The sequence below is a fragment of the Barbus barbus genome (assembly GCF_936440315.1).
Source record: "Barbus barbus genome assembly, chromosome: 13".
Taxonomy (NCBI): domain Eukaryota; kingdom Metazoa; phylum Chordata; class Actinopteri; order Cypriniformes; family Cyprinidae; genus Barbus; species Barbus barbus.
Window position 1 is genome coordinate 8,639,492 of NC_136741.1, and position 20,141 is coordinate 8,659,632.

General features: G+C 36.2%; 1 protein-coding gene across 1 annotated transcript; it reads right to left on the reverse strand.

Moving 5' to 3' along the window:
• Positions 1 to 2: 2 nt before the first annotated feature.
• Positions 3 to 19,812, reverse strand: LOC306878827 (transforming growth factor-beta receptor-associated protein 1 homolog). Its single transcript, XM_079431378.1, has 12 exons — positions 19,700 to 19,812; positions 17,766 to 18,467; positions 16,430 to 16,624; positions 14,232 to 14,386; positions 14,065 to 14,147; positions 12,860 to 13,201; positions 12,445 to 12,502; positions 9,475 to 9,618; positions 9,247 to 9,393; positions 8,984 to 9,143; positions 7,333 to 7,769; positions 3 to 1,435 (listed from the first exon to the last, which is right to left on the reverse strand). Exons 2-12 carry the CDS (start codon positions 18,451 to 18,453, stop codon positions 1,241 to 1,243), a joined length of 2,604 nt encoding a protein of 867 aa, XP_079287504.1. The 5' UTR covers positions 18,454 to 18,467; positions 19,700 to 19,812; the 3' UTR covers positions 3 to 1,240.
• Positions 19,813 to 20,141: the final 329 nt, after the last annotated feature.

The window sequence follows — 20,141 nt, forward strand, 5'->3', positions numbered from 1 at the left end:
GTTCCATTCATGTAGGCATAGTTTTAATAAAATGGATGTCTTTACATTGTACATTCCACCCACACTGGCATCGATTTACAAAGCAACAAACAGTTAATAATACAGTATGTACACACCAGTATCTGTATATAAAATACTTTAAGTGGATATAAAGAGATGTAGCAACAGAGGATTTCCATTTATAACTGCTCAAGCTGAAAAAATGTAGTCTCTCTTCTTTAGACAGTAAAGGGTGAGGAACACTTTGGTTGCACATGACGAATGGATCTTTTTCCAGGGAAAATGCATCAGCAAATCAAAGCAAAGACCCAGTAGCGCACATACACTTTATTAACACGGGCATTGTGTATGATACCCAAAGTAATTTATGTATTTAATGGTGGGACGATTTTTTTTAATAGAATTTACTATCATTCTTGTAGCCAGTTATCAGTATAACTTGTTAAACTGTTTCTGTAAAAATATCTCAAGTCATCCTCCCTTTCTCTTTGTCATAGCCGAGGTCATTTTACGCATTTATTAAGTAGGTAGGCAGTGTTTATTCTATGTTTTTCCAGATCAGACTATAAATGAACATGGAAAATCTTCCATTTTTATCTCTATTAAATGGTTTAAAGTAAGTATGATGCCCACAAACCATACTCAGTGAAATTATGAAAATAATTAGTCTTTTTTGAGCATCACTCCCTTTAATATTAAATGAATCATGACGTAATCACTTAAGGCTATAACTTGTCACTCTCTGAGAACAGAGCAAGTAACTTTGGTGTTTTATTTGTTTAATGAAAACTATTGATCAGCTTAATCACATACACTCATTTTTGATAATTCTGCTCAGAGAACAGACAGTCAAGACACTAGTATTCAGACCCCAAACAGTTTGCAAACAATAGTTATTATGGACACAATCCATTTAAAAGCAAAGATAGCCACTGGACCAGTCATCATAAGGTGATGCTAAAAAGATCAACCAAAAGACAATGTCAGGATTTCTTTAGAGTTTTTGTTTGACGTTCATTAAAACATTCTCATATTCATTGTCAGTATTGGGTGCACACACAGAGAGCTTATGGAATAAATAGTATTTCAGACATCCATACACTCATTTGCAGGTCCTAGTCGCACCAATTGCTCTGGCGTGGGCTCTGTACGGCTGCCCTATGCACTCAGCCTTCTCCCCGTGTGTGTGGTACAGGTGCGACACCAGCCTGTGTCAACCGCCCCATGGTACTCATCAGCTTCATGTGTGGTTGCTGCGGTGGGCATTTTCATGTTGCCGCTCTACTGGTAAGTTCAGGGCTTTCTTGGCGACACAGTGAATGTGGACAGGCCTTCCACCGGGCAAGCAGGCGCAGTCTGGCTCACTAAAGGTATTGTGGCACAGCTGGCATCCTTTCTTTTCAGACACTAATATCGGGCCGCCTCGATACTTCAGCTATGCAACACAGAATGCAGTGGTTAGTGGGTCAATGACATTTACTGGAAGTATGTTCAATTAGAAAAGGAAAGGAACACTTTTAAAAACCTATATTATAAAGATTTTGGTTTGAAAAACTTTTTAAAATAGTCAAAAGTTTTATATTTCTAATAAATGCTGTTCTTTTGAACTTTCTATTCATCAAAAAAAAAAAAAAAGATCTTGAAAAAATATCAGTTTCCACAAAAACATTAGGCAACATAACGGTTTTCATCACTGCTAATAGTAAGAAATGTTTTTGAGCACAAAATTTCTGAAGGATCATTTGACACTAAAGACCGGAGAAATGACTGCTGAAAATTACTGAGAATAAAATTACATTTTAAAGTATTAAAAAAAAAGAAAATAATTTTAAATTGTAAATATATTCTTGATCAAATAAATTCAGTCTTTATAAGCATAATAGACTTTGATTTTTTTTTTAAAACATTAAAATAAAACTTTACGTGGTAATAATAAATAATAATTTATAATCGTTATAAAACCTGTCAAATAGACAAAAAATGTTATTATTTGACATTTCTGTCCCAATCACTTCTGAAATGATTGAGAATTACGATTTTTTTGTTTGTTTGTTTCATATAGAGATCACAATTCTCCCACAATTCTGAACAGACAAAAACAAAATAGCATGTAATATACTAGAGGTTCTGACAAAATGTCAGTTGCTGCAGTCTATGTATTTATTTAAATGTTTTGCAAAATCTGCACCTCTTCTGTGGATAATATGATTTTCATAATGATCCTTACTCAAGCAGCATAAGTTAAGTCACAGTGGGCAAATATTACTGGCCCATTTTGGAGTGAACTATATGTAAGACTAGTTTTACATGTCACTGTTTATGACACCGGTCTGCTGGGCCATTTAAAAAAAAAAATTGGGGTCATAAATTAAGAGTATACCCACTTCTCCTGGCACCACTACACCACTGATCTAAACTAAGCATGCCTTGTCATTAAAGTCAAGATATCTGAATTTTTTTTTTTTTATCAACTTATATACTTAACTTAACTTCACATTTTCAAGATGGCCGAACAGACGGTGCCAGGGTGTAACGTCTGACAAACAAAAGCTTAAACCTTAAAGACTGACTACTGTTTGCGGACTCAGATAAAGTGTATTACGACTTGAACCATTAAGTTATCATTTAAAGAAAAAAAGAGCGCCAAATAATGCCAAAACCAAATCAAAGACGAGGCGAGTTGTTGGATATCGCGCCAGAAAACCAAATCTGCCTGGAGGGAAAGGGCGCTGGTAGCGCCGATAATACTTCAGAAATACTGAAGGAACTCAAATTATTTCGAACTGAAACGGCTGAAAATTTTGGTGTGCTGAGGAAGGAGGTGAGCGATATAAAAGTGAACTTTGAAGAATTAAAGACAAGGGTGAATGACGCCGAACAGAGGATTGCGGACAACGAGGATCGTAACATGGATTTGACTAAGGTGCTGTTTCATCTGATGCGCAAACAAAAGTACCTTGAGGAGAAGTGTGAGGGTCTGGAAAGCCGTTCACGGAGAAATAATTTAAGAATTTACTCTGTACCGGAAAAAATAGAAGGAAGTAATATGATTGAGTTTATAGAAAAGCTTATTCGTGAGCAACTTAATATCCGGGAAGAGATTTACATTGAAAGGGCGCATCGCGCCGTAGCAACAGGTGTCTCCACGGGACGTGCTACGGACATCACCAGATCAATCATTGTTTGTTTCCGTAGTTTTAAGGAGAAACAACGAGTGTTATATGCTGCATGGTCTCTAAAGGACATTCGGATCAAGGATCAACGGATATACTTTGATGAGGATTACACCACCGAAGTTTTTAAGGAGCGCGCAAAATACAGGAGCGCAAGGAAACAACTCCAAGAGCGAAAAATCAAGTCTCGCATTCTCTACCCCGCAAAACTCATGCTGTTTCTGCAGGATGGAAAGACTAAGATTTTTGAAAACCCACGAAAAGCAGCTGAGGGTCTAAAGGACTTTGGCGTAATGATGGAAGTTCCAAGAAAAGAGCCGGATTGGGACTCCGCTTTGCGGGCTGTAGGATGGCAGTCCACTCGCAGTAGGAGCAAACATGCTCCTGCTGGGGAAATAACAGCCAGCGTTGAATCTCTTCGACTTTCCTTGGACAGTTATGAAAATGAAAAGACACATGACGAATAAGGTATGTGGAGATAACATTGTGGCAAGCACTAATTTGTATAATTGAGTGCAATGTCCACAGTGTGTGAACATATCCCTACACAAGCTGAAAATTCAGAAGGATGTGTCTATGACCATGATGAACTGGACTCGGAGTCAAATCTTTTTCCAAACATAAATGATACATGTAAATATTATACAGACGCAGAATTTACTAGTAATATAGAAACGGCTGGTTCATTTTCTCTTATTCATTTGAATTGTAGAAGCCTTTATTCAAATTTTAGTAAAATACATGATTATTTGAACACTTTACAAAATAAATTTACTGTTATAGCTTTGTCTGAGACTTGGTTAACGGATGAGAAAGGTGTGGAATTTCATTTTGAGGGTTATGAATTGTTTTATGTTAATCGGATTTATAAGAGAGGAGGGGGGGTTGCTCTATATGTTAGTAGTGATCTGAAATGTAAAACAATTGAGTGTATGACTACTGCAATAGAAGATTTAATGGAATGTTTAACTGTTGAGATTGAAATGAAGAAACAGAGGAATATTGTTGTTACATGTATATATAGAACTCCAGGGTCTAGCATTACAGTATTTAATAACAAGCTGGAGCAATTATTAGTTGGGATGAATGAAAATAAAGTGTCTGTAATTTGTGGGGACTTCAATATAAATCTCTTGAATGTGTCTAATCATACTAGTAGTTTAGATTTTCTAGATTTAATGTACAGCAGAGGCCTTTATCCTACCATTACTAGGCCTAGCCGAATAACCTCCAGTTGTGCCACATTAATTGATAACATTTTTGTAAATATATTTGAAAAAACGGTCAAAAGTGGTCTTTTGATAAATGATACAACGGATCATTTACCAATATTTGTAACAAATTTTTGTGAAATAAAAACAAATAAAGAAAAGTTTAGTAAAGTTACTAGGTTAAGAACTGAGGAAACACTAAATAGATTTAGGGATGATCTTATGAAAGAACACTGGGATAATGTTTATAATACGAATAATGTAAATAAGGCTTATGAATTATTTTTTAAAAAGTATTTATGGTTATATAATAAAAATTGCCCAATAAAAATATTGAATGATAAAGTAAGAAATAATAATAAACCTTGGTTAACGAAGGGTATATTGAAATCTTGTAAAAAGAAGAATAAGCTTTATCGGGACTTTGTAAAATATCGGACAGTAAATGCAGAAAAAAAATATAAAGCCTATAAAAATAAGTTGACTACTATAATGAGACGTGCAAAGAAAGATTATTATACAAATGTGTTGATGGAAAATAAAAGTAATATCAAAAGAATGTGGAAAGTCTTAAGGGAGGTTATGGGCAGTAAAATTAATTATAGTCAGCCATTATACTTAATGAATGAACAGAATATTGAGATAAGTGGTGAAAAAATGGCTGATGAATTTAATTCATTTTTTGTTAATGTTGGTCCAAATCTTGCCAAAACTATACCATTACATAATGAAAATAAAAGCTGGACAGGAGAAAGCAGAGTTATGCAATCCCTTTTTTTTGACGAAGTTAGTGAGAGTGAAATTATTTGCACTGTCTCTAAATTAAAAAGTAAACATTCATGTGATAGTGATGGCTTAGATATGTATATTGTCAAAGAAACTATATGTTGTATTATTAGACCATTAAAATATATAATTAATTTGTCTTTTAACACAGGTTCCTTTCCAGATAAAATGAAGGTGGCCAAAATTGTTCCCCTTTTTAAATCTGGTGATAGGCATAGTCTTACAAATTATAGGCCTATATCTTTGCTTTCTCAATTTTCAAAAATTCTGGAGAAGCTTTTTGTTAAAAAATTTGATTATTTTCTTGAAAAACATTCTTTGATACATGATAATCAGTTTGGGTTTCGAAGCACCCGCTCAACAGCTATGGCTTTGATGAAAATCACAGAGGACATTATCACAGAATTGGAGCATAAAAATTACACAGTTGGAGTTTTTATTGACCTTAAAAAGGCTTTCGACACTCTTGATCATGGTATATTGATATCTAAATTACAGACATATGGAATTAGAGGTGTAGTATTAAACTGGATTATTAGTTATTTAGAAAATAGACAACAATATGTAGAGTATATAGGCCATGAATCTAAGTTGGAAACAATGCAGTGTGGAGTCCCTCAAGGCTCTGTGCTGGGGCCTAAATTATTTACTTTATATATTAATGATCTCTGTGATGAATCAAAGATTTTACGTTTTGTTCTTTTTGCGGATGATACAAATTTTTTTGTATCGGGGAAGAACTTAAAAATATTAATGAAAACTATTGAACAAGAATTGGTCGTACTTCAGAAATGGTTTAATAAAAATAAACTATCGTTAAACTTAAAAAAAACAAAATTTATGTTGTTTACAAATCAAAAATGCCCTGATACTGTTCGTTTGACTTTAAATGGAATAAATATTGAGAGAGTGTCAGAATTTAGGTTTTTAGGAGTACTCATTGATGAAAAATTTAAATGGAAGTCACACATAGCTTATGTAAGAAATAAAATTTGTAAAAACATTGCCGTTTTGAGTAAAGTAAAGTTTATGTTAAATTATAAGGCAATGAGAATCCTATATTGTTCCTTTATTTTGCCATATTTGATGTATTGTTTGGAGGTATGGGGTAATTCATATTTCACTAATTTAATGCCCTTATTTATTTTGCAAAAAAGGGCCATAAGAATAATTAATGGCGTTGCTCCAAGAGAACATACTACAGGACTGTTTCTGAGGTCAGGATTACTTAAATTGAAGGACTTGGTTTCTTTACAAACTTTATTAGTTGTTCATAAAGCAAAACATTGCCTGTTACCGGATGGATTGCAAACCCTTTTTACTGTGAATAGTGAGACAAGCAGAAGAAATAATGATTTTAAACAACCTTTTGCTGGAAATACCCTCAAACAAATGTGTGTCTCAGTTTCCGGTGTGAAAAGATGGAATTTACTAGAAAATGATCTAAAATGTTGTTCAAATATTCTTCAATTTAAATATAAGTATAAACAGAAGATACTTCACTTGTACAAAGATGAGGGTTAATGATGGTCTCGTCGTTGTTTTCGTTGTCAGAGTTGTCATTATTGTATCATTGTTGTTTTTGTTTGTTTAATGTTGTGTAAGCAGAATTAATAATAATAAAAAATAAATAAATAAATTTTAAAAAAGGGAAAATTGTTAAAATTGAAAGTAGATTACATTTGGTCTGGGCTATTTTGTTATTTTATTTTTCATGTCGGTGAGGCCATCTAATTTGTAATTTTCTTAATATAAGAATGGGGTAGGAGTTTATAAGATTTTTTTTCTTCATCCTACTCCTATTCTTCTTGTCATGGAATGTATTTTTGTTGTGTCATTGGATTGTTTTGGCATTTCGTGTTGCATTACCATGAAAAGAGAATAAATAAATGAAATGAAATGAAATGAAATATGACTTTTTCATACAAAAGTTTTTCCAAATATTAATTAATAGTCAAGCAGTTTTGTTTGTGTATTTTTCTATGAAATAGTAATACAAGAAAGAAAAGAAAAAAAAACTACTCAATTATCTGGACAGTTTTATCCTCCTAAATACATTAAAATAAATTTTGATTCCGATTTCTGATCTTGATTAAATGAATAGACTGTGACTTGACTCTGTGCTGACACTGAAAATAAAAACATAAATCTTGAGAACTCACCCTGTCATGCTGAAGCTGGAGATTTTGTGCTCTGGCCAGCCCCACTGCAACCTGGGAAGTGCACCGTGCATGTACACTGGCCCTCAGCGCCCCGCACAGGAAAGGACGGAGTAACGGTAGAGACCACTCCTCTGGGAGGAGCTTTAACACACGCACTGCATCAAAAACGTCAGCGTTCCGGTTAAGCAAGTCAACAGCAGCTACTGTTTGTGCCCCTCCCGGCACGTCCGGGTCCAAGTAAACACTCAAGAGTTGGTGGAAAAGGTTCTGACGGTAGGGCAGGTCATGAGACGCAGAGGCCCAAGAGCAGTATTCCTCCGCTGCAGCCGAGTCTTTGAGCTGGTGCACTAGAATGTGCAAGGCCTTGTCATGTTCATCTAATTTCCCATGTAGTGTAGCTCGCTCAAGCAGCAGCAGCTCGGAGTCCTGAATTTTACCTACAAGCATACAAGCAGATGACACTGAAACCATATTACAGCTCTTTACACCTCTGGCCACTTTATCGGATGACCTTTTGACTTCAGATTCTCTTTAAACCCTTCAGATGTTGTGTGTGAAAATCATAGCAGATCAGTAGTTTCTGAAATACTCAGATCAGCCTGTCCATGTCACTTTTAAAGCCACTTAAATGACCTTTCTTCCCCATTCTGATGCTCAGTTTGAACTTCAGCAGATTGTCTTGACCATGCACAGATTTGCATTAATGAGTACTTGAACAGGTATACCTAATGAAGTGGTGTGGGTGTACATTGCGATTGGAATTTGTTGAATAATGTTATTTTGGTCACACTTTTTTTTTTTTAAAGGTCCAATTCTCGATATGAATAAGCCATTAATTAAGACTTTTGCCTCAAACTCCTAATTTTGCTGCTTATTAATAGTAAGGTAGTTGTTAAGTTTAGGTACTGGGTGAGGGATGGGGAATATGGTCATGCACTATGTGCGCTTTATAAACCCTAATAAACAGCCAATATGTTAATAATGGGCATGCTAATAAGCAACTAGTTAATAGTGAGAATTGGTTCCTATACTAAAGTGTTGCCGTTATTTCATAAAAATCTCTAACGGCTACAACTTGGACGAAAAAAAAAAAAAATACAAAAAAAATTATTATTAAATTAAATAATTAAATTAATAATATTATAAAAAAAAAAAAAAAATTATAGTTCTTATAATAAATTAATTTCTGTCAAGACTAATTCATTTCTGCCAGAGTATCACTATTTGTACTGTAAAAAAGAAACAACAAAAAAATAACGGAGCATTTTTAAAGTGAAATATTACAATAGTAAAATATTTGTCTTAACTTTCATGTGTTATTTTGACGGAAAATTCTAGTGAAATCTAGCGTAATGCTGAAAAACCTCTGCTTTAAAGAGGCTCGAGCCTCTGTCCCTTTCTTTGGTGCTTTATTTGGCGATTTTTACAAAGGGGGAAACCATCTAGAGTACATCTAGTAGACACTGTGTTCCCAAAATGCATATAATACTGTAAACCAAAGCACTCTGCACTGAGAAGACCCCTCTGCTGTTGATGTTCTTTTCCTAAGGAGACAATTAAGTATACTACAACCAAATGGTCAGTGTTTCTGACATTAAAATAAAAACCTAATATGTCTATTGGAGAACAGACACAGGCACAGGGTACCTACCTAGTAGTAACTGGACCCTGTATAGATTAGACTCTTTCAGTAACCGTTGTAGTTTATGGCGGGTAGCAGACAGCTGGTCATCAGTGGCTGACGGTCGTGAGATCAGGCCCAGCACTCTGTCTGCATACAGCACAGCTAGATGTGTGTGATACTTCTCTTTCTGGAACAACAGAGACACAACACACAAAGTGTAGGGAAACTTTTAGCATAGGTACAGCACTGGACTAAAGAATTAAAAATGCTTTGGCACAGTGATGATTTACCTGCAGTCTCTTCTCAAGAATAAGATGTTCCAGGTAGAGCAGAAGGGCTTGACTGTGCTTCTGCAAATACGTGATCACGTCATCTGGGTTTAACTGGCCCGTCTTCTCCTCTGAAGTAAACCGTTTGGTGAAGATCTGCACACCAATCTGTATTTAAAAGATAAAGAGAGCTATTCAATTACATCCCAATAACTATTCTGTGGGTAAATGATAATATAAAGTCCAAACCTTTTGATCCTTTTGTAGTGCCCAGTCTGCATGCCGCCACACAAGATCGAGATTGGAGCAAAAACTAAGAAAATCCACAACATACTCAAACAGATCTGGTCGTGTTGAGTCCTGAAGATCGCCATTGACAATCTTTACCCACATCTATAACAGGACAGGACCAAAAAAATGCTCTTAGACATCCAATACCTGAGAGAGTATCCAACTGTGAAGTTATTAAAATAAAACGGCATCTTGCTTAAAATTAATATTCAATGTTAAATACACCTTAAGCATATATTGACAGCATCTGAAGTAACATTCCTTCTACTTCCCCCACTGTGGAAGTAAATAGAACAACTTGCTTTTATTACAACTACTTTTTAGCTGATTATGATACAAACAGAAAAAATGTATATACTGTATGTTTTAGACAGACAAGACAGGTAAGCAATTTTATCACACCAGTAAACATTGACAGACCAATATTTCATCCAGGCAGATTAACTGGCCAATATGTGGCCATTTATTGATTATCTCTCACATTTATAGATTGCCCGTATCAGATTTGCTGATTACAGAAGTGGTTACTCTACACTGAGTTCCAAAATTTACAGAAAAATCCTTATCAAATGAACAGTGCACAATTTCTGCATTAAGCGTGTGAATTTAAGTAAACAAAAGTAAAAACGTTATTGTATTTTTTTAAGAAATTAATGCTGTTATTTATTGAACATGCGTTCAATTTATCAAAAGTGACAATAAAAACATTAATAATGTTGCAAAAGATTTCTATTTCAAATAAATGCTGTTGCATCATGGTTTCCACAAAAAACAAACAAGCAGCACAAATGTTTTCAAAATTGATCACTTAAAAAAAAGTTTCGAGTTCAAATCAAATCAGCATATTAGAATGCTGGATCATGTGACACTAAGGAATTTTTTTTTTTTTTCTGTAGTAATCAACAGCATGCCACATATGATGTCAGGTCAAATATGATGACATTAAATACTATTTAAAGAGATGAAAATGAAAATTCTGTCATTGATTACTCACCCTCATGTCATTCCAAACCCTTAAGAAAACCTCACCAGAAAGAGGTAATGAGTTAGCGAGTGAGTGAAGAAAACACCAGCATTTGACTCATCTGAACACCTGATTGGCCATTGCATTCATAAGCTCAACAGCATCGTGTGAGATTGGTTATAATGCAGTGCTGTAAAAACGTGCCTGTCTCTGGCTCAGCGAACGCAGATTTGAATTTAGCAGCTGATGATAGGACGTGCTCAACGATTTAATCATGCTGGTGTGATGGTATCAAATATAGGAAATATTATTGAGTTGTTTTTTGTCTTTTGGAAGCTGTGCACAAAAATCTGAGGGGGCATGTGCCTCCTCACTTTGAATGGGCATGACGCCTCTGGTTCTACGTCAGAATGCTAGCTACTGCATCAGCAGCACCTCACACATGCGTCGTGGTACGGTCATGAACATGCGGCAGAGACTGACATGGAAGAGAAGAACTTGTTGAATAAAGACGTTTTTTTCTTTGCACACAAAAAGTATTCTTATAGCTTCATAAAACTACGTTTGAACCACTGTTGTCACATGAACTATTTTAACGATGCCCTTACTACCTGAGCCTTGAATGTGGGTTCAAGGGTCAGAAAGCTCTCAGATTTCATCAAAAATATCTCTGTTCTGAAGATGAACGAAGGTCTAACAGGTTCGGAACGACATGACAGAGTAATTATTAATGACAAAATTTTATTTTTTGGGTGAACTATCCCTTTAACCTAGAATATTCTTTTAAAGGGGACCTATTATGCAAAAATCACTTTTATAAGGTGTTTGAACACAGTTGTGTGGCTGCAGTGTGTGAAAACAACCAGCCTATAATGGTAAAAATCCACCAGCTCATTTTTTTATAAAACCAATAAATCATGAACAGTCTCTTCAAAAGAGCTGTTTCAGATTCTCCCTCTGTTCACGTCACCGAGGGGAAAAAGTCCCACCCATTTGTGATGCTCTCTGCCCTGTTAGCATACACACAGCCCTGAGTGAGAAGCTGCGGTTCGCCATTACTGGAGATATATAGAAAAAGAGGCTTTACAAGTGTTGTGTTTTGGGATGCACTAATGAACATAGGAGTCGCAATAATCCCCTCACCTGAGCAGAGGACACTGTGGTTAAATTTAATTCTCGAAGGAAATATATCGGAAAAAATTTGTAACATCTCCTAAATGTTTAGGAATCAATACCAACACTTTGTGCATGAACGTCCAAAGTAAGACAAAGCAAGTATCACGCGTTTGCTTTCCAAATTGCCTTTCTGAAAGAGCTTCTTGGCACTCTGTAAGGCTAATTGCTAAAGCTATCATTGTCTCTGCCTGTTTTTGCTGATGCTGCCTTCAAGTGCTATCAGAATGATTGTGAATAGGAATGTGGTAGTTAAAAGTTGCATATGAGCTCAAAATCAAAAGTGGGACTTATAAAGTTTGTGATAGCATGAGACCAGCTATGTTTTTATTTTTATTCCGCCGTGCTCCCCGTCTGTGTAATTCATAAACGCAAATTTATTATGCACAGTATAATCAAATGACTGCCTTTGAAACAGTATGTTTTCTGTAAAGATAACAGGCTTGTACTAATAGTGGAATGTTTATTTGCAAAGGCTATCACTGCTATTGCCAGAGCTTGAGCTCTTGAAGCTCCGCCCTCTTCTCTGGGAGCAACAGCTCATTTGCATTTAAAGCAACATATTCAAAAGCAGCGTGTTTGACGTACCCTAAAAATGGCAATTTTAACAAGCTATAAAAATTTATCTGAGGGGTATTCTGAGCTAAAATTTCACATATACGCTCTGGGGACATCAGAGACTTATTTTACATCTTATAAAAAGGGGCATAATATGTCCCCTTTAACACTGGCAGCAAACTTAGACTAAGCTGTCACCACAATCAAACAGCACATCAGCAATCAGAACTCACCTGTAAAGCAACAGAATCTTGACCATTGTAGCGATACAGAAGCCCAAGAGCAAAATACCTGAACAGAGAGAAAAAACATTAACAGTCAATTCACACACATTAAGATTTGTTAATGCAAGCAAAAGTTATTTAACCTTCGTCAACCACTGATATTTATTAAAGCTTTAATTCATGTGCTGCCACGGTAACTGCAGTGAATAAAAGGATAGAGGGCATGGATGATTAATGCATCATGATTCATGATGGTTTATGAGACACCAACCAAAATACTACAACACGTGATGCCCAGCAAAGGCATCGCAAGCATCATCTTTGGAACATCATCTTTAGATTTCATGCAAAAATAAACTGTCAAAAATGGACGGAATCTTCTGATCAATAGCTACTCAAAGAAAAAATAAAAGCGAGTACCCACTTGTGATGCTTCTCCAGCCAGGGGGCGCTGTCCGCCAGGACGCAGGCATTATCGGAGGCCAGTAAGTCCAGGAGACTCTCGTGGCCAGTCTCTGCGTAGAGCTTCAGCAATGCAGTATCTACATCTTCACGGAAACCATTAGCGCTGTTGCTGCTACGCACCTCGTGCAGGTAGCTAATGAGGAAACGTTTGAAGCGTTGTACCTTCTCCTGGTCTCCTTGCGTCAGGTGGTTCAAGTCAGCAAATTCATGAAGTGGTGGATGGCAACGCGTGAAAGAGGAAGAGGCGGGAAGGAGCAGCGGATAAAGAGAGATCAGCTCCCGTACATCCAGCTGTCCTTTCCTAAAATGGGCATCAGAAAAAAAAAAAAAAAAAGATATTTTAAAGAGTCTGATATAAATTAGCGCATTATTAAAGTTATTATTTTATTACATTTATTAACCTTTTATTTTTTAGCATTTTATTATAAAAAAACCCCCGCCATATTAAGTTAAAATAAAAAAATAAATAAATAATTTAAAAGAAAACTGTTGTTGTTAATTAAAACTAAAACAATTAATAATAATTTCCATTAGTTGAAACAAAGCTGAAATAAAACAAATATTAACTTAAATACGTAAAAATTTAGAAATGAAATTGTACTGTAAGTAGTACTGAATAAATTACCATTTAAAAAAAATAATAATAAAACTGACAAAAGCACAAAAAAATACTAAAATAAAATGAAAACTGAAAATATATATTTTTAAATGAGTAAATACCAATTAATAATACTATAATAATATGGGTGGAAACTGACCATTTGCTCAATTCTATTCAAAGTTTTAATGAAGACCATGTTTTTATATAGTAAATCATTCTAGATGCACCTTCTCCATACCATCTAAGTGGAATATTACAGTAGTATTAGCAATCAGTGATTTAAATAGATTACTAGTTCTTGCTGTATGATAGATGTAGAGGCTTAAAATACATGCAGAATTCAACATGCTAGATCCACTGATATTTATGTCGGCCATTTATTCAGCTGTTAGACAAGTTACTGTTCTCCATCCATTAGCATACGGCGATTAGGGTCAGGTGCACAGAGGGATAAGAAGCAATTAGCAAAGAAGTTAATTAACTCCATTCAGTCATCCTCTGAAACATCTGGGTCTGAGCGGCAATTAACAGTATTAATTACATGACAAAATGATACACTTCACCTAAAATGCTCTTTTGCTTCTAAAAACTGAAGCTGGCCAAACTGGATGAATCCTGCTTGTTGGAGAATTCTTTTGTGCAATATCTACAACATAAAAAGAAAATCGTCAATAAAAATCCTTTCCCCAATTGAGAGAAACACTCTTGTTTCTTCACCAGTTTGGTGTACCTGATATTTTTCTTTGGGAATGTTTCTCTGTGCCGCCTCGGTGAGGGTCAGGGCCTCTTCGACTCGATGGCTTGCCAACAGGTCTTGGATCTGATGCTCCAGAGGGAGAGGAACCAGTATATACACCGCTTTTGAAGAGGCCAACACCACCTTACCTGAGAGAGGGCATCAGAAATAAAGAATTTAGAGTTTCTTTATGAAGTGGACACAAAAAGACATTCATTAGATGATTATTATCAGAACTTTGAGCACTGCATTACTTGAATGCTGTAGCTGATGTACCTATAGTTCAAAGCATTGAGGAACATTGAGTGATATGAAAGGGATGACAGGTGTTTACATAAAACACCAATTTCACTACAAGCCACATTTATGAAAACAAATGCTCTAGTATTTACATTTTACATTTATTCATTCATTTAGCTGACGCTTTTATCTAAAGCGACTTACAATTGCTATATATGTCAGAGGTCGCACGCCTCTGGAGCAGCTAGGGGTTAAGTGTCTTGCTCAGGGACACATTGGTGTCTCACAGTGGATTCGAACCCGGGTCTCTCACACCAAAGGCATGTGTCTTATCCACTGCGCCATCACCACTGCACCACTGCAAAGGCATGTGTCTTATCCACCCCTGCACTGCATCTTCAGTATAAAGTACAGCACATTGATAAGACACGAGGATGTGTGAGCGCCGGTGGTCGAACATGATAATCAACTGAAAAATAATCAAGCTTGTGATCGGCACGATAATGAGTTTTTGACGCAAGATGTATGGCGACTGACCTGATCTGAGCTTGTCATAACACATTACATCAGGAGCTCCTGAGTAAATTGCCTTCACTACATTCTCTGCACTGCTTGCTTTATTAAATGTGAACGAGTCTGGTTTTCTTCATCCTGATTCAAGCCCTATCAAGCTTTAGCGAGACTTGACAGGAGAAAATTTCCTTGCTGCTTTGAAGGGAAATTTACCTCAGCACGTCAGAGAAATCAATACTGGTAAAACACTAGACTGCAGCACTAGCAAGACACCTGAGATCTTAATATAGAAATGTTTAAATCGGTGCCATTTATGCTGTTTCTTTACAGTGTTTTCTACAGGTTTTTGACAATTTTTCTGTTGTGGATATGTCAACTACATATCATATAAACAATCAGTCAGAATGATTTCGATTTGACTAACCTTCCAAATTTGCATCTTTAAATCATAGGCAAAAAAATCCACACACCAAACAAAATGCAAAGTTCAAGATTCATTAAATATTTATTCCTGAAGATTAACATGAGGGTGACAACAAAAACTAAAGTGCACAAACAAAAAAAAGTGACTGCACAAACACAAAAAAGCTAACGTTTCAGTCCTTGCTGCACTGCATCTTCAGTTATATCTTAGTAAATCTTCAGAAATACATTTTTGTTCAAAAGGACCATGAACTTTGCATTTTGTTTGGTGTGCAGATTTTTTGCCTTTGCTTTTTCTCTATTGATTGAATCTACGCACCCAATTATAAACTTTTTTTTTTTACTTATTTTACATGATTGGAGCAGAATTTTTTCATATTTTTCATATTTAAATCATAACCTATGAATCATCAAGTGAGTTGATCATATGAGCTGATTCCGTTTGGAAATGAGTTGTCTGACTGAATCAGTGCAATGACACCTGGGATTGAGAATAAGAGTCTATTTTGCAAATAATTTAGACTGATGCAATAAACTAAACAAAAAGTCATTTGACATTTGGTAGTTTTACAGTAATATGTGAATGTATTAGGTGAATGTGTATTTAGAAAAAGATATATAGTGCTGTTCTGTTTACATGTCCACTGCATTATTTATTTTTTTATACAATGTTCATAAACATTGTTTGTTGTGGGGGGATGGGGGGGGTTCCATTGAAGCTAAATTACGTTTTTTGGAAAAGTGCATTTGTGTGAACTGTTACTTTGTTTTGTGGAATACACTTAAAGATGCAGTATAATAGACTTTTTTAATAAAGTGCGTATGCCGTGTGGTTGCTAGTTTGTTCGTTAATAAATAAATAAATAATAATAATAATAATAAATACATCTTTTCTGACTCTGGAATGCTAGAAAGACATATGCCAAATAGGTACACTGTGCCTAAATGTCACCAGTACCAACAATTAGGACAATTTAAGGATAAAAAATGGTAAATGTATGGGACAGCACTCTTACCTTCAAAATCCTGTAAAAGGTGTCCATCTCTGAACGACAGCGTCTGTTTGAGCTGCTGGTCCAACATGCTGTGAACTGTCACAAAGCCTTCATCTAGAGCGACCACATACGGGAAACACACAGCCGCCGCAATCACACTCTCTGACCAGCTCACCGGAGCACGCTGAGATATACCCTCTGCATTAGCAAACATCCCTGAGAGATAAAGATACAGAGATGCATGACTTATCACGAGCGATTGTCATGACGACAGTCATAGCCGAGAAGACAGATTCATATCTCAGGTGGGGTGCGGCTAAAGTTATACTAAAAATGACAAACAAACAAATAATAGATGCATTCGCCATAGAAAACAATTCATGATACAGAGTCCTCAGGCATTTCCTTCTTAAATACACTAGTGCAAATATAAAGGGATTCTCACGGAGATTTACACCACAAACACTACCTTCCAAAGTCCAAAAGGGGGAGAAAAAAGTAATTGGTTTGCATCTCTTGCAGGGTTGACATTTTTGTAGGCCACAACCACTTCACATGTATGGTTCCATTATTCTGAAGTCAATGGGGTTTTAAATGGGTTTTTGGTTGAAAGCCTGAAATAAGGTCTGTGGTTAACATAAGCACAAGAAATTTTCATGTTTTATTTTTCAACATTAAATCAGTAGTACTTGTCTTGAAAAAGCCGGTTGCTAACACGTGGCTAAGTGGGGGACATTTAACATCATGCAAAACAGGTAAACTCATCTACTCACTAATCACACTCTTGCAAACAATTCTAACTCAAACCGTCCAGGATTTCATTTTTTATTTTATAAATAGAGACTGAAGGAGTTGTTGGAAGCTTAATGGATGGTGGTGATGTTAGTCATGTGACCATGGTGTTGTTCGTTTATAGCTTATGTGCAGCTTTTTACTTCAGTTGATTATTTTTAGGTTTAAAAATAAAAGTTGTATTTATTTTTAAAGATTATCATGATGGTAAGAATCAAACTTAATTTCCTACGACAAAAGTCATCACTGCTGCACTCCACTGACAGCAGAATCTATTTTTTTTTTTACAATAAACTAATTTTAGAATGAAATGTTATATTTATTCAAGCACATATTTTAATTTATGTTAATATCTCCTAAACCATAAAAGTTATGACAATATCTAAATATTCAGTCACAGATCTGACTGAAAACTTCCAGTGAAGATCCCCTAAATATCATTGATGACTAAAACGTTTCAATAAGGAAAAGAAAAGCCTCATGCTGGCACAAGCTTGTATTAAAATGTGAATAGAACGTCGAGGTGCATGTACTGATCAATGCCATTTTTGGTCATTTAACTCACCAAGCCCGCCTGGAGCAGCCAGGAGAAACTCTTCCCGGCCAATCCTCTTCACAATGGGTTTCCTTTCTTCACAGTCGTAAGGGAACAGGTCCTGAGAGGCTCCTGTGCTGTAGTTGAGAATCATATACTGCGTGGACAGGGCTAGACAGATATTGTATCCATCCAGGCTCAGTGCACAGGGCTGTTCTGGTGTGGTCACTTCCTTTAACATCTGCACTCTGTCCTCACGGACCATACAGATCTGGACAGCCCGTCTGCGTGCCAAAACCACCGCCATTTCCAAACAGAACGCATCCCCCGTCACTGGATTCTCGTTGATACAAAACGCAGTCACACCTTTGAGCTTTGTGCCTCCGGTGGGCACAGGCTCCAGAGTAACCATGTCCACAACAGTGATGGTTGAGTCACAGAGGACAATTAGACGTTCCAACGCAGAGGCAGCCTTCAGCTCCACCACTGGCTTCTTCAGGCCCAGGTATTTGTGGAGGAGCTTCTGGGCATTATAGGCCAGCTTACCTTTGGCTGTAGTGTGCTCTTCTAGTAGGAAGTGATGGATGAAGCAGTCATTGGTGCCAAGGTAAAGGTGTTTGCCACAGCAGTCTATGCATTCGATGGTTATTCGCACCTTCTCTCCCATCACTTGCTCCCGCTCCACGGCGGGAACCAGCTCAAAAGCTTTCACGCTCATGATGCCACCCACATCTACAGAGAGAGAGAGAAAACAGAAACAAAGTCCAACTTTAGACAAAGTCATTGTCTAAGTTTAGACTTGCACTGACAAGTATGAGCAATATTATAAAGAATTTTATAAAGACATTTTATCATTAATTCTAATAATAAATAAACTCAAAATTATACAAAAAAAAGTTTTTCTGTCCCGCTGTACAAGTCTAAATTAAAGGTTTATAATAATACATTTAAATAGCAGTAATAAGTGCTTTATAAAATTGCTTATATTTTGTGTTCAGTGCAACTAAAGGTTTTGTTTCTGTTTTCTCTCTCTTGTTGTAGATGTGGCAAGACAGAGAAAACAGAAACAAACCCTTCAGTTTAGACATACATTGACAACAAATATGTGCAAATCTGTGCTACAAAGCATATAATAATAATAATAATATAATATTAAAGACATTAAAAAGAATGCAAACAATATAATGAACATTCCCTTCATTGCTGTACGAGTCTAAACTAAACATTTTGCTATTATTATTTTAGCTTTTGTTATTAATATAAGGTATTTATAATATGTTTTATAATATAGTTCACGTTTGTTGTCAATGCAAGTCTAAACTAAAGGATTTTGTTTCTGTTTTTCTCTTTGGCAAGATGACACAACATGCACTGACAACAAATATGAACAATATTGTAAACAAACGCAAAATGGCTAATTAGTGTCACTTAGTGTTATAATTTAGCAATAAATCACAGCTCTGACATTCAAGCATAAGAACAGGTGTCTATCAACCTGTGGTTTGTATTACACACAGGTCCATTACAGACCTGTCCCGTTCCTCTCCAAAACGCAAAAGGTATTTATTTTTAGTAATACAAAGTTGTATGCGAGATACATTTCTGTCAAAGCAGCCAAAGACTACGCTAGCAAAACCATACCAAGAATAATCAACACTTAATTCCTCTTTGAAGCACCAGCTTCACATCCACACCAGCCCAGTATGAGCATATTCATGAACGACAGACAGAAGGGATTTGATCATGGGAGGCCATGGCAGTGCTTCAAAGCCTAGTGAGATGCCCATCTAAAAATATTTTGGGGGATTTTCCGAATATGCGCCTGTTATGCCATTAAAGCTGTGCTGGTAGACAGTTCGCTAGGTTTAACACACAGCCTACGTGTCTCGTCGTGTGTATGTCTGTGTGTAGCAGCATGCAGAGAGCGCAGGTGATGTTAAAGAAAAGCCGAGTGCATATCGTACCCCAGCCGTGGCCAGTGCTGTCCTGATTTGAGAGATGGCAGCGTTTTCACGGCCTGCCCGTTTCATTCAAGCGCCCCACTCCACCTCCCTGCGGTAACGCTTCCTGTTTCTCCACCGAAATACATCCGGCCACGTGATGAGGGTGGGCTCTGGCTTTAAACTTAAACCTAAAACCGAAAAGGGTTGCCTAATAAATTTAGTTTTAGCATTAATGTCGTTAAAACAGAAAACAAGTTCTTTAAAAATTCAGTAAATTATTCCTAATTTATGGAGTTTCGTTAGAATGTTAGATATTTAAGTTTGTAGTCCTTTAAGGAAACATCCGCACTTTCAAGTTATGGGCTCCTTCGGGATGTCCAATTATTATTAGTAGTATTATTATTTTACGGTTTCGATTTACATTTTATTTTACAACATAATATGCAGTAGAACATCAAACGTG